Source organism: Enoplosus armatus, chromosome 19 (assembly GCF_043641665.1).
Source record: "Enoplosus armatus isolate fEnoArm2 chromosome 19, fEnoArm2.hap1, whole genome shotgun sequence".
Classification (NCBI taxonomy): Eukaryota; Metazoa; Chordata; class Actinopteri; order Centrarchiformes; family Enoplosidae; genus Enoplosus; species Enoplosus armatus.
In genome coordinates this window covers 4,907,880-4,921,764 of record NC_092198.1, presented here as the reverse complement: position 1 = coordinate 4,921,764, position 13,885 = coordinate 4,907,880, and the positions used below count along the sequence as shown (strand labels likewise).

The 13,885-nt window shown below is 39.2% G+C and overlaps 1 protein-coding gene and 3 pseudogenes across 1 annotated transcript; all 4 read left to right on the top strand.

Moving 5' to 3' along the window:
* The first annotated feature begins 135 nt into the window (after positions 1 to 135).
* On the top strand, positions 136 to 1,165 carry LOC139302380 (trace amine-associated receptor 1-like; annotated as a pseudogene).
* A 3,546-nt stretch (positions 1,166 to 4,711) lies between these two features.
* On the top strand, positions 4,712 to 5,741 carry LOC139302365 (trace amine-associated receptor 1-like; annotated as a pseudogene).
* Positions 5,742 to 8,590: 2,849 nt separating this feature from the next.
* LOC139302379 (trace amine-associated receptor 1-like) lies at positions 8,591 to 9,620 on the top strand (annotated as a pseudogene).
* A 2,184-nt stretch (positions 9,621 to 11,804) lies between these two features.
* On the top strand, positions 11,805 to 12,818 carry LOC139302420 (trace amine-associated receptor 1-like). The gene has a single exon (XM_070926104.1). The coding sequence runs from the start codon at positions 11,820 to 11,822 to the stop codon at positions 12,816 to 12,818; it is 999 nt and encodes a 332-aa protein (XP_070782205.1). The 5' UTR covers positions 11,805 to 11,819.
* The last annotated feature ends 1,067 nt before the right edge of the window (positions 12,819 to 13,885 follow it).

The window sequence follows — 13,885 nt, the reverse complement described above, 5'->3', positions numbered from 1 at the left end:
AGCCTTTAAAGGTATGACATGAACTGAAAATCTTCTTCATCTCGAGAACTATTATTGTAGCTTTGCATTCATGCAAGGCATAATATTTTAAAATCAACACATATGTTTTTGTATTTTGAATATTGTTAATCATTAATGGAAAACTGATTTGCAGGAACCCAGAAACATGGCACCAGAAGTGACTGTCAATCGCACTTATGTTCATAACATACATCCCTGTTATGAAATAGATAATGTTTCTTACATACTGAAAAAAAACCCTTCCATGATTTGTGTTTTATTATATATCTTCCTTGGATCATTATCTGTTACCACAATATGTGGAAACCTTCTTGTAATAATGTCCATCATTTACTTCAGACAGCTCCACACTCCTACTAACTCTCTCATCCTTTCTTTGGCTGTGGCTGACCTGCTTGTTGGTGTTTCAGTCTTTCCTTTAAACATGGAATTCGCTGTAAGCTTATGTTTTTATTATGAATATTTAATATGCAAAGTACTGGAAAGCTTAAATGTAACACTGAGCACAGCTTCTATTTTGAATTTATGTTGTATTTCCATAGACAGATATTATGCAGTGTGTCAGCCTCTGACATATAGAACTAAGATAAATGTTCACGTTGTTGCCGTCATGATCCTGGTGAGCTGGAGTGTTTCTGTTCTTCTAGCACTTGGTTTTATAATTGCAGGATTAAATGATGAAAAATGTGAAGAAAAGTGTTTTATCCATGTTTTACTGGCAAACATTTTGGGACCTGTTTTCTCATTTTACGTCCCAGCGATCATAATGCTCTGTATCTACCTGAAGATTTTCCTTGTTGCTCAGAGACAGGCACGCAGCATCCAGAACACAACCTGTCAGAGCACAAAGTCTGGAGCAGCTGTCAGTAAGACGGAGAGAAAGGCCACCAAAACTCTTGTGATTGTGATGGGAGTTTTCCTAATTTGTTGGACTCCTTTCTTTCTCTGTTTTACCTTTCAGCTTTTGAATCATGTCTCAGTGCCAATCGCTGTGATTGAAACACTTAACTGTCTTGCACTGTCAAATTCAATGCTCAATCCATTTATTTATGCTTTCTTTTACAGCTGGTTCAGATCGGCTTTCAGAATGATCATTTCTGGGAAAATATTTCAAGGTGATTTTGCTAACACAAAACTGCTTTGACATATTCTTTGGAGTGCTGAAATATTCAACGGACGAGTCAGTACTGATCAAATTTGGCACAATAAAGATTGTGTGTCATTAAACTCGGCAACCTGTTTTTTATTATAATTATGCTATAAAAAATACACATTAAGGTGAAACACTGACTGAGACACGAGTAGAGGTGCATCATAATGAGCTGTCAGTTAATGTAGTCTTGAAAGTAGCTCAAACACACTATGTACAGATGTACAGGCATATTCTGTTTGTGCTTGTTCCAACTTTTATTGGAGTTATATGATGCTGACATTAAGATGCTTACGATGGAATATTCAATATAAAATTGATTATCTTTTATTACAAATGTTTAATCTAGTACATGTTTAAATGCACAGCAAAACTAATAATCTTTAACAAAATGAAGTGTACTGAATTAGATCAGTGGTTTACTTTTCCAAAACATCTACAAACACTTGCAGGATGAGGGCATTCCCTCTGCAGGATCAATACTGGTGCTTCTAAGCCTCGGGCCTCAAACTGTCCGGCCCTGTCGAGAGTTGCACTCTATATGTAATTGTTGGCCCCTTTCTGAACCTCTTTGACAAGAATGATTTACTTCTACTGAGAGATGTTGGTCTGCACTATGGGGCCATTTCATGAACACTTTCATTTAAGAAGGTAAGAAACAAGCAGGAAGAAGAAGAAATTATGCTTCATCACCACAATCAATACTTTAGTGCTGGACACGTAACCTGAACTTTAGGCGTGACACTGTGTCATCATCTCTACATTCATGTGTCAAACAGCTTGAGGAGGCAAAGCATAGGTTTCCTTAATGTAAATATTCTTTAGTGGCCCTATTCAAACATGACAGAACCATAGAGCTGCGATATTATGAATATAGATGCACATAGTGTGTAAGGGGGAGCCAAAACCCTCCTTTGTTCCCAACACAGTGGCAGAACAGCTGAAGAACAATGGTGAAATTGAAAATAATATCAAGTGATGGAGTCTAAAACTTAAGTTACAGTTTAATGACTGTTTAAGCCCATGACCTAATTAGTAACTTTCCTGCTTGTGGAGGACGCTCAACCCCATTTCTCTCTAGTTTTATCAACCCTAAGCCCATAACATTTTAGTTTCAAATGTCATAATTTATTAGATAGAATGTATAGAATTTGGCTGCCTAGTTTATCGTCTACAAGCAAAATGAGACTAAGAGTCTACAGCCATGCTAGTGGCTCTGTGAGGCTGTACTTAGGCACAGTGGTGCTTTTAACTGAATGCTATTCTCAGCATGCTAACATGCTAACAGTGACAATGCTAACATGTTGATATTAGCAGGTATAATGCTTACCATTTTCACCATTTTGGCTTAGCATGTTAGCATGCTAACATTTGCTCATCAGAATCAGAATCAGAACCAGAAACTGTTTATTGCCAAGTAACATACATTATAAGGAATTTGCTGTGGTCTGAAGTGCTATTGTTTTGATAACAAATAAGTAGAATATAAAAGCTAAAATAAGAATAAGAATAAAAATAAAAATAAGATAAGATAAATAACAACAGTGCAGTGACCAGAATAAAGTAAAGTGTCCAGGTAAAGTGTCCAGTAGGGGGTGGGTGCGTTAATGTAACGCAGGGGGGACAGGGGTGATGTACGTTAATATAACGTATAAGTAGTGTTTGTGTTCGGGGGGGGTCAATGTAAGTTCGTCAGGTTGACTGCAGAGGGGAAGAAACTGTTTTTGTGGCGGGAGGTTTTGGTCGTGATGGACCGCAGCCTCTTGCCAGAGGGGAGGGGGTCGAACAGATGGTGTCCGGGGTGGGAGGGGTCAGCAGCGATCTTCCCTGCTCTCCTCAGGGTCCTGGAGGAGTACAGGTCCTGAAGAGATGGAAGGTTGCAGCCGATCACCCTCTCTGCAGAGCGGATGATACGCTGCAGTCTGCGTCTGTCCTTGGTGGAGGCAGCAGCGTACCAGACGGTGATGGAGGAGGTGAGGATGGACTCTATGATGGCAGTGTAGAAGTGAACCAGCATTGTTTGTGGCAGGTTAAACTTCCTCAGCTGCCTCAGGAAGTACATCCTCTGTTGGGCTTTCTTGATGAGGGAGCTGATGTTCAGCTCCCACCGGAGGTCCTGGCTGATGATGGAGCCCAGGAAACAGAAGGACTCCACAGTGTCCACTGGAGAGTCACACAGGGTGATGGGGGCGGGTGGGGCTGCGCTCTTCCTGAAGTCTACAACCATCTCCACTGTCTTTGAAGCGTTAAGCTCCAGGTTGTTGCTGTTGCACCAGGTCACCAGATGGTCAATCTCCCACCTGTAGGCAGACTCATCCTCTCCAGAGATGAGTCCGATGAGGGTGGTGTCGTCCGCGAACTTCAGGAGCTTGACGGACTGGTGACGGGAGGTGCAGCTGTTGGTGTACAGGGAGAAGAGTAGAGGAGAAAGAACACAGCCTTGAGGGGAGCCGGTGCTGATCGTCCGCGAGTCTGAGACGTGTTTCCCCAGCTTCACGTGCTGCTTCCTGTCAGACAGGAAATCTGTGATCCCCCTGCAGGTGGGGTCAGGCACGTTCAGCTGGGAGAGCTTGTCCTGAAGAAGAGCCGGGACGATCGTGTTGAAGGCAGAGCTGAAGTCCACAAACAGGATCCTGGCATAGGATCCTGCGGAGTCCAGGTGCTGGAGGATGAAGTGTAGAGCCAGGTTGACGTCGTCGTCTACAGACCTGTTGGCTCTGTAGGCGAACTCATCAGCACCGAACACAAAGTACAGCTGAGGCTGATGGAAATGTCAATAGTTTTGTAGGTATTTAGTCATGAATAAAAGTTTTGGACCTGTTGATGGCCTGTTGGCACCAGAGGAAAAGTTAAGGGATCATCAATCTAGTAGATGTTGAGATATTTCTGAGAATAAGTGAAACATCTGAGCTGCTGGTGGTGTTACACCAAAAGTCAGAGGATCACCAAATTAACTGGGATTCATCCTCTTGGTACAAAATTTCACACACCCATTGGAGAAATGTCACTGAAAACCAAAAATGTCAACCTCATGTTGGCGCGAGAGAAAAGGTCATGGGATCCCAAAAGTCCGTAGGATTCATCCTCTGGGGACCACTAATGTCAGTAGAATATTTCATGGAAATTCTTTCAATAGACGTTGAGATATTTCAGTCCGGACTGACAGACCGACATCACCATCCCTAGAGCCACACCGCTAGCTTTGCTAAAAAAGAACAGGACTTCTACAGTTCTCATCTACAGTGTAGTATTTTGCTCTGGTATCTAATGTCATCAAGATGAAAAGCCCCACATCTGATTGGACAGTTATAGAATTTATTCATTATGGTAATGAGGCAGGTGTTGATAAAAATCAAGATCGTGCACAGTGGCACAGTAATGAACACTGATGCGTGGACTATCTTGAGCCTTTAAAGGTATGACATGAACTGAAAATCTTCTTCATCTCGAGAACTATTATTGTAGCTTTGCATTCATGCAAGGCATAATATTTTAAAATCAACACATATGTTTTTGTATTTTGTATATTGTTAATCATTAATGGAAAACTGATTTGCAGGAACCCAGAAACATGGCACCAGAAGTGACTGTCAACCGCACTCATGTTCATAGAATACATCCCTGTTATGAAATAGATAATGTTTCTTACATACTGAAAAAAAACCCTTCCATGATTTGTGTTTTATTATATATTTTCCTTGGATCATTATCTGTTACCACAATATGTGGAAACCTTCTTGTAATAATGTCCATCATTTACTTCAGACAGCTCCACACTCCTACTAACTCTCTCATCCTTTCTTTGGCTGTGGCTGACCTGCTTGTTGGTGTTTCAGTCTTTCCTTTAAACATGGAATTCGGTGCAAGCTTATGTTTTTATTATGAATATTTAATTTGCAAAGTACTACAAATCTTTAATGTAACACTGAGCACAGCTTCGATTTTGAATTTATGTTGTATTTCCATAGACAGATATTATGCAGTGTGTCAGCCTCTGACATATAGAACTAAGATAAATGTTCACGTTGTTGCGGTCATGATCCTGGTGACCTGGAGTGTTTCTGTTCTTGTAGCACTTGGTTTTATAATTGCAGGATTAAATTATGAAAAATGTGAAGAAAATTGTTTTATCCATGTTTTACTGGCAAACATTTTGGGACCTGTTTTCTCATTTTACGTCCCAGCGATCATAATGCTCTGTATCTACCTGAAGATTTTCCTTGTTGCTCAGAGACAGGCACGCAGCATCCAGAACACAACCTGTCAGAGCACAAAGTCTGGAGCAGCTGTCAGTAAGATGGAGAGAAAGGCCACCAAAACTCTTGCGATTGTGATGGGAGTTTTCCTAATTTGTTGGACTCCTTTCTTTCTCTGTTTTACCTTTCAGCTTTTGAATCATGTGTCAGTGCCACTCACTGTGATTGAAACACTTAACTGGCTTGCACTGACAAATTCAATGCTCAATCCATTTATTTATGCTGTCTTTTACAGCTGGTTCAGATCGGCTTTCAGAATGATCATTTCTGGGAAAATATTTCAAGGTGATTTTGCTAACACAAAACTGCTTTGACATATTCTTTGGAGTGCTGAAATATTCAACGGATGAGTCAGTACTGATCAAATTTGGCACAATAAAGATTGTGTGTCATTAAACTCGGCAACCTGTTTTTTTATTATAATTATGCTATAAAAAATACATATTAAGGTGAAACACTGACTGAGACACGTGTAGAGGTGCATCATAATGAGCTGTCAGTTTAATGTAGTCTTGAAAGTGGCTCAAACACACTATGTACAGGCATAATCTGTTTGTGCTTGTTCCAACTTTTATTGGAGTTATATGACGCTGACATTAAGCTGTTTACGGTGAAATATTCAATATAAAATTGATTATCTTTTATTACAAATGTTTAATCTAGTACATGTTTAAATGCACATTAAAACTAATAATCTTTTACAAAATGAAGTGTATTGAATTAGATCAGTGGTTTACTTTTCCAAAACATCTACAAACACTTGCAGGATGAGGGCATTCCCTCTGCAGGATCAATACTGGTGCTTCTAAGCCTCGGGCCTCAAACTGTCCGGCCCTGTCGAGAGTTGAACTCTATATGTAATTGTTGGCCCCTTTCTGAACCTCTTTGACAAGAATGATTTACTTCTACTGAGAGAAGTTGGTCTGCACTATGGGGCCATTTCATGAACACTTTCATTTAAAAAGGTAAGAAACAAGCAGGAAGAAGAAGAAATTATGCTTCATCACCACAATCAATACTTTAGTGCTTGACACGTGTTGCAAGGTGAAGTGCAGGGAAGCATGGTGAGACTCATGGAGGACAAAAAAACATCACACAGGCAGGGAGTTATGCTGAAAAGATTCGGTAGACTTTTATTCTCAGTCTCCAAAAAACAAACAAAAGAAAAACAAACAAAAATGACACAAAAGAGAGTTAGAAAAAAACACTTCTTACTCATTTTCTGCTCAAACAATTCTGGTGCTGCTCTTCCTCAACCAGTCACTCTCTCTCTCTCATTGCACTCACATTTATACTTTTAGGGCCGCCTTGCCCGTTCAAACTGGCCTATCAGGTCAGCACTGTCATTTATCACATATCCTTTGACCAATTAAAGTGGAGAACCCGCCCACTTCATACACCACATAAAAAGGGCTATAGTTGAGGCGTGCTTCCTCTTAAGCACCAGCACAAGATGGCCTCCACAAAGGACTCAAACAGGTTATGGCTTTGCCAGCATGCCTTAATATATTCCTAAGAAAATCTTAATGATATGAGATTTTAATACTGAGTTAAATTGTTTGTATTTCTAAATGAATGTTGAAACCATAAATTAAATAAAGAAAAGAAAGAAAATGGTATGAGAATTCTTTCCACCTTTAACCAAAGAGGGGGTTTAGCAAATAGTTGGTGAGGGAGTTGGTGCTTCCTCACAACACGTAACCTGAACTTTAGGCGTGACACTGTGTCATCATCTCTACATTCATGTGTCAAACAGCTTGAGGAGGCAAAGCATAGGTTTCCTTAATGTAAATATTCTTTAGTGGCCCTATTCAAACATGACAGAACCATAGAGCTGCGATATTATGAATATAGATGCACATAGTGTGTAAGGGGGAGCCAAAACCCTCCTTTGTTCCCAACACAGTGGCAGAACAGCTGAAGAACAATGGTGAAATTGAAAATAATATCAAGTGATGGAGTCTAAAACTTAAGTTACAGTTTAATGACTGTTTAAGCCCATGACCTAATTAGTAACTTTCCTGCTTGTGGAGGACGCTCAACCCCATTTCTCTCTAGTCTTATCAACCCTAAGCCCATAACATTTTAGTTTCAAATGTCATAATTTATTAGATAGAATGTATAGAATTTGGCTGCCTAGTTTATCGTCTACAAGCAAAATGAGACTAAGAGTCTACAGCCATGCTAGTGGCTCTGTGAGGCTGTACTTAGGCACAGTGGTGCTCTTAGCTAAATGCTGTTCTCAGCATGCTAACACGCTCACAGTGACAATGCTAACATGTCGATATTAGCAGGTATAATGCTTACCATTTTCACCATTTTGGCTTAGCATGTTAGCATGCTAACATTTGCTCATCAGCACCGAACACAAAGTACAGCTGAGGCTGATGGAAATGTCAATAGTTTTGTAGGTATTTAGTCATTAATCAAAGCTTTGGACCTGTTGATGGCCTGTTGGCACCAGAGGAAAAGTTAAGGGATCACCAATGTAGTAGATGTTGAGATATTTCTGAGAATAAGTGAAACATCTGAGCTGCTGGTGGTGTTACACCAAAAATCAGAGGATCACCAAATTAATTGAGATTAATCCTCTTGGTACAAAATTTCACGCACCCATTGGAGAAATGTCACTGAAAACCAAAAATGTCAACCTCATGTTGGCGCGAGAGAAAAGGTCATGGGATCCCAAAAGTCCGTAGGATTCATCCTCTGGGGACCACTAATGTCTGTAGAATATTTCATGGAAATCCTTTTAATAGACGTTGAGATATTTCAGTCCGGACTGACAGACCGACATCACCATCCCTAGAGCCACACCACTAGCATTGCTAAAAAAAACAGAACTTCTACAGTTCTCATCTACAGTGTAGTATTTTGCTCTGGTATCTAATGTCATCAAGATGAAAAGCCCCACATCTGATTGGACAGTTACAGAATGTTTTCATTATGGTAATGAGACAGGTGTTGATAAAAATCAAGATCGTGCACAGTGGCACAGTAATGGACACTGATGCGTGGACTATCTTGAGCCTTTAAAAGGTATGACATGAACTGAAAATCTTCTTCATCTCGAGAACTATTATTGTAGATTTGCATTCATGCAAGGCATAATATTTTAAAATCAACACATATGTTTTTGTACTTTGTATATTGTTAATCATTAATGGAAAACTGATTTGCAGGAACCCAGAAACATGGCACCAGAAGTGACTGTCAACCGCACTTATGTTTATAGCATACATTCCTGTTATGAAATAGATAATCTTTCTTACATACTGAAAAAAAAACCTTCCATGATATGTGTTTTATTATATATTTTCCTTGGATCATTATCTGTTACCACAATATGTGGAAACCTTCTGGTAATAATGTCCATCATTTACTTCAGACAGCTCCACACTCCTACTAACTCTCTCATCCTTTCTTTGGCTGTGGCTGACCTGCTTGTTGGTGTTTTAGTCTTTCCTTTAAACATGGAATTCACTGTAAGCTTATGTTTTTATTATGAATATTTAATTTGCAAAGTACTAGAAAGCTTTAATGTAACACTGAGCACAGCTTCTATTTTGAATTTATGTTGTATTTCCATAGACAGATATTATGCAGTGTGTCAGCCTCTGACATATAGAACTAAGATAAATGTTCACGTTGCTGCGGTCATGATCCTGGTGAGCTGGAGTGTTTCTGTTCTTGTAGCACTTGGTTTTATAATTGCAGGATTAAATGATGAAAAATGTGAAGAAAAGTGTTTTATCAATGTTTTACTGGCAAACATTTTGGGACCTGTTTTCTCATTTTACGTCCCAGCGATCATAATGCTCTGTATCTACCTGAAGATTTTCCTTGTTGCTCAGAGACAGGCACGCATCATCCAGAACACAACCTGTCAGAGCACAAAGTCTGGAGCAGCTGGCAGTAAAACGGAGAGAAAGGCCACCAAAACTCTTGCGATTGTGATGGGAGTTTTCCTAATTTGTTGGACTCCTTTCTTTCTCTGTTTTACCTTTCAGCTTTTGAATCATGTGTCAGTGCCAGCTGCTGTGATTGAAACACTTGGCTGGCTTGAACTGTCAAATTCAATGCTCAATCCATTTATTTATGCTTTCTTTTACAGCTGGTTCAGATCGGCTTTCAGAATGATCATTTCTGGGAAAATATTTCAAGGTGATTTTGCTAACACAAAACTGCTTTGACATATTCTTTGGAGTGCTGAAATATTCAACGGACGAGTCAGTACTGATCAAATTTGGCACAATAAAGATTGTGGCTCATTAAACTCGGCAACCTGTTTTTTTATCATAATTATGCTATAAAAAATACATATTAAGGTGAAACACTGACTGAAACACGTGTAGAGGTACATCATAATGAGCTGTCAGTTAAATGCAGTATTGAAAGTAGCTCAAACACACTATGTACAGACGTACAGGCATATTCTGTTTGTGCTTGTTCCAACTTTTATTGGAGTTATATGACGCTGACATTAAGCTGCTTACAGTGAAATATTCAATATCAAATTGATTATCTTTTATTGCAAATGTTTAATCTAGTACATGTTTAAATGCACAGCAAAACTAATAATCTTTAACAAAATGAAGTGTATTGAATTAGATCAGTGGTTTACTTTTCCAAAACACCTACAAACACTTGCAGGATGAGGGCATTCCCTCTGCAGGATCAATACTGGTGCTTCTAAGCCTCGGGCCTCAAACTGTCCGGCCCTGTCGAGAGTTGCACTCTATATGTAATTGTTGGCCCCTTTCTGAACCTCTTTGACAAGAATGATTTACTTCTACTGAGAGATGTTGGTCTGCACTATGGGGCCATTTCATGAACACTTTCATTTAAGAAGGTAAGAAACAAGCAGGAAGAAGAAGAAATTATGCTTCATCACCACAATCAATACTTTAGTGCTGGACACGTAACCTGAACTTTAGGCGTGACACTGTGTCATCATCTCTACATTCATGTGTCAAACAGCTTGAGGAGGCAAAGCATAGGTTTCCTTAATGTAAATATTCTTTAGTGGCCCTATTCAAACATGACAGAAGCATAGAGCTGCGATATTATGAATATAGATGCACATAGTGTGTAAGGGGGAGCCAAAACCCTCCTTTGTTCCCAACACAGTGGCAGAACAGCTGAAGAACAATGGTGAAATTGAAAATATCAAGTGATGGAGTCTAAAACTTAATTTACAGTTTAATGACTGTTTAAGCCCATGACCTAATTAGTAATTCTCCTGCTTGTGGAGGACGCTCAACCCCATTTCTCTCTAGTCTTATCAACCCTAAGCCCATAACATTTTAGTTTCAAATGTCATAATTTATTAGATAGAATGTATAGAATTTGGCTGCCTAGTTTATCGTCTACAAGCAAAATGAGACTAAGAGTCTACAGCCATGCTAGTGGCTCTGTGAGGCTGTACTTAGGCACAGTGGTGCTCTTAACTGAATGCTATTCTCAGCATGCTAACATGCTAACAGTGACAATGCTAACATGTCGATATTAGCAGGTATAATGCTTACCATTTTCACCATTTTGGCTTAGCATGTTAGCATGCTAACATTTGCTCATCAGCACCGAACACAAAATACAGCTGAGGCTGATGGAAATGTCAATAATTTGTAGGTATTTAGTCATAAATCAAAGTTTTGGACCTAATGATGGCCTGCTGGCACCAGAGGAAAAGTTAAGGGATGACCAATGTAGTAGATGTTGAGATATTTCTGAGAATAAGTGAAACATCTGAGCTGCTGGTGGTGTTACACCAAAAGTCAGAGGATCACCAAATTAATTGAGATTCATCCTCTTGGTAAAAAATTTCACACACCCATTGGAGAAATGTCACTGAAAACCAAAAATGTCAACCTCATGTTGGCGCGAGAGAAAAGGTCATGGGATCCCAAAAGTCCGTAGGATTCATCCTCTGGGGACCACTAATGTCAGTAGAATATTTCATGGAAATCCTTTTAATAGACGTTGAGATATTTCAGTCCGGACTGACAGACCGACATCACCATCCCTAGAGCCACACCGCTAGCTTTGCTAAAAAAAACAGGACTTCTACAGTTCTCATCTACAGTGTAGTATGTTGCTCTGGTATCTAATGTCATCAAGATGAAAAGCCCCACATCTGATTGGACAGTTATAGAATTTATTCATTATGGTAATGAGGCAGGTGTTGATAAAAATCAAGATCGTGCACAGTGGCACAGTAATGGACACTGATGCGTGGACTATCTTGAGCCTTTAAAGGTATGACATGAACTGAAAATCTTCTTCATCTCGAGAACTATTATTGTAGCTTTGCATTCATGCAAGGCATAATATTTTATATTTTATATAATGTTAATCATTAATTGAAAACTGATTTGCAGGAACCCAGAAACATGGCACCAGAAGTGACTGTCAACCGCACTTATGTTTATAACATACATCCCTGTTATGAAATAGATAATGTTTCTTACATACTGAAAAAAAAACCTTCCATGATTTGTGTTTTATTATATATTTTCCTTGGATCATTATCTGTTACCACAATATGTGGAAACCTTCTGGTAATAATGTCCATCATTTACTTCAGACAGCTCCACACTCCTACTAACTCTCTCATCCTTTCTTTGGCTGTGGCTGACCTGCTTGTTGGTGTTTTAATCTTTTCTTTAAACATGGAATTCACTGTAAGCTTATGTTTTTATTATGAATATTTAATTTGCAAAGTACTAGAAAGCTTTAATATAACACTGAGCACAGCTTCTATTTTGAATTTATGTTGTATTTCCATAGACAGATATTATGCAGTGTGTCAGCCTCTGACATATAGAACTAAGATAAATGTTCACGTTGTTGCGGTCATGATCCTGGTGAGCTGGAGTGTTTCTGTTCTTCTAGCACTTGGTTATATAATTGCAGGATTAAATGATGAAAAATGTGAAGAAAAGTGTTTTATCAATGTTTTACTGGCAAACATTTTGGGACCTGTTTTCTCATTTTACGTCCCAGCGATCATAATGCTCTGTATCTACCTGAAGATTTTCCTTGTTGCTCAGAGACAGGCACGCAGCATCCAGAACACAACCTGTCAGAGCACAAAGTCTGGAGCAGCTGGCAGTAAAACGGAGAGAAAGGCCACCAAAACTCTTGCGATTGTGATGGGGGTTTTCCTCATTTGTTGGACTCCTTTCTTTCTCTGTTTTACCTTTCAGCTTTTGTATCATGTGTCAGTGCCAGCTGCTGTGATTGAAACACTTGGCTGGCTTGAACTGTCAAATTCAATGCTCAATCCATTTATTTATGCTTTCTTTTACAGCTGGTTCAGATCGGCTTTCAGAATGATCATTTCTGGGAAAATATTTCAAGGTGATTTTGCTAACACAAAACTGCTTTGACATATTCTTTGGAGTGCTGAAATATTCAACGGACGAGTCAGTACTGATCAGATTTGGCACAATAAAGATTGTGTGTCATTAAACTCGGCAACCTGTTTTTTTATCATAATTATGCTATAAAAAATGCACATTAAGGTGAAACAATGACTGAAACACGTGTACAGGTGCATCATAATGAGCTGTCAGTTAAATGCAGTATTGAAAGTAGCTCAAACACACTATGTACAGATGTACAGGCATATTCTGTTTGTGCTTGTTCCAAGATTTATTGGAGTTATATGACGCTGACATTAAGCTGCTTACAGTGAAATATTCAATATCAAATTGATTATCTTTTATTACAAATGTTTAATCTAGTACATGTTTAAATGCACAGCAAAACTAATAATTTTTAACAAAATGAAGTGTATTGAATTAGATCAGTGGTTTACTTTTCCAAAACACCTACAAACACTTGCAGGATGAGGGCATTCCCTCTGCAGGATCAATACTGGTGCTTCTAAGCCTCGGGCCTCAAACTGTCCGGCCCTGTCGAGAGTTGCACTCTATATGTAATTGTTGGCCCCTTTCTGAACCTCTTTGACAAGAATGATTTACTTCTACTGAGAGATGTTGGTCTGCACTATGGGGCCATTTCATGAACACTTTCATTTAAGAAGGTAAGAAACAAGCAGGAAGAAGAAGAGATTATGCTTCATCACCACAATCAATACTTTAGTGCTGGACACGTAACCTGAACTTTAGGCGTGACACTGTGTCATCATCTCTACATTCATGTGTCAAACAGCTTGAGGAGGCAAAGCATAGGTTTCCTTAATGTAAATATTCTTTAGTGGCCCTATTCAAACATGACAGAAGCATAGAGCTGCGATATTATGAATATAGATGCACATAGTGTGTAAGGGGGAGCCAAAACCCTCCTTTGTTCCCAACACAGTGGCAGAACAGCTGAAGAACAATGGTGAAATTGAAAATATCAAGTGATGGAGTCTAAAACTTAATTTACAGTTTAATGACTGTTTAAGCCCATGACCTAATTAGTAACTTTCCTGCTTGTGGAGGACGCT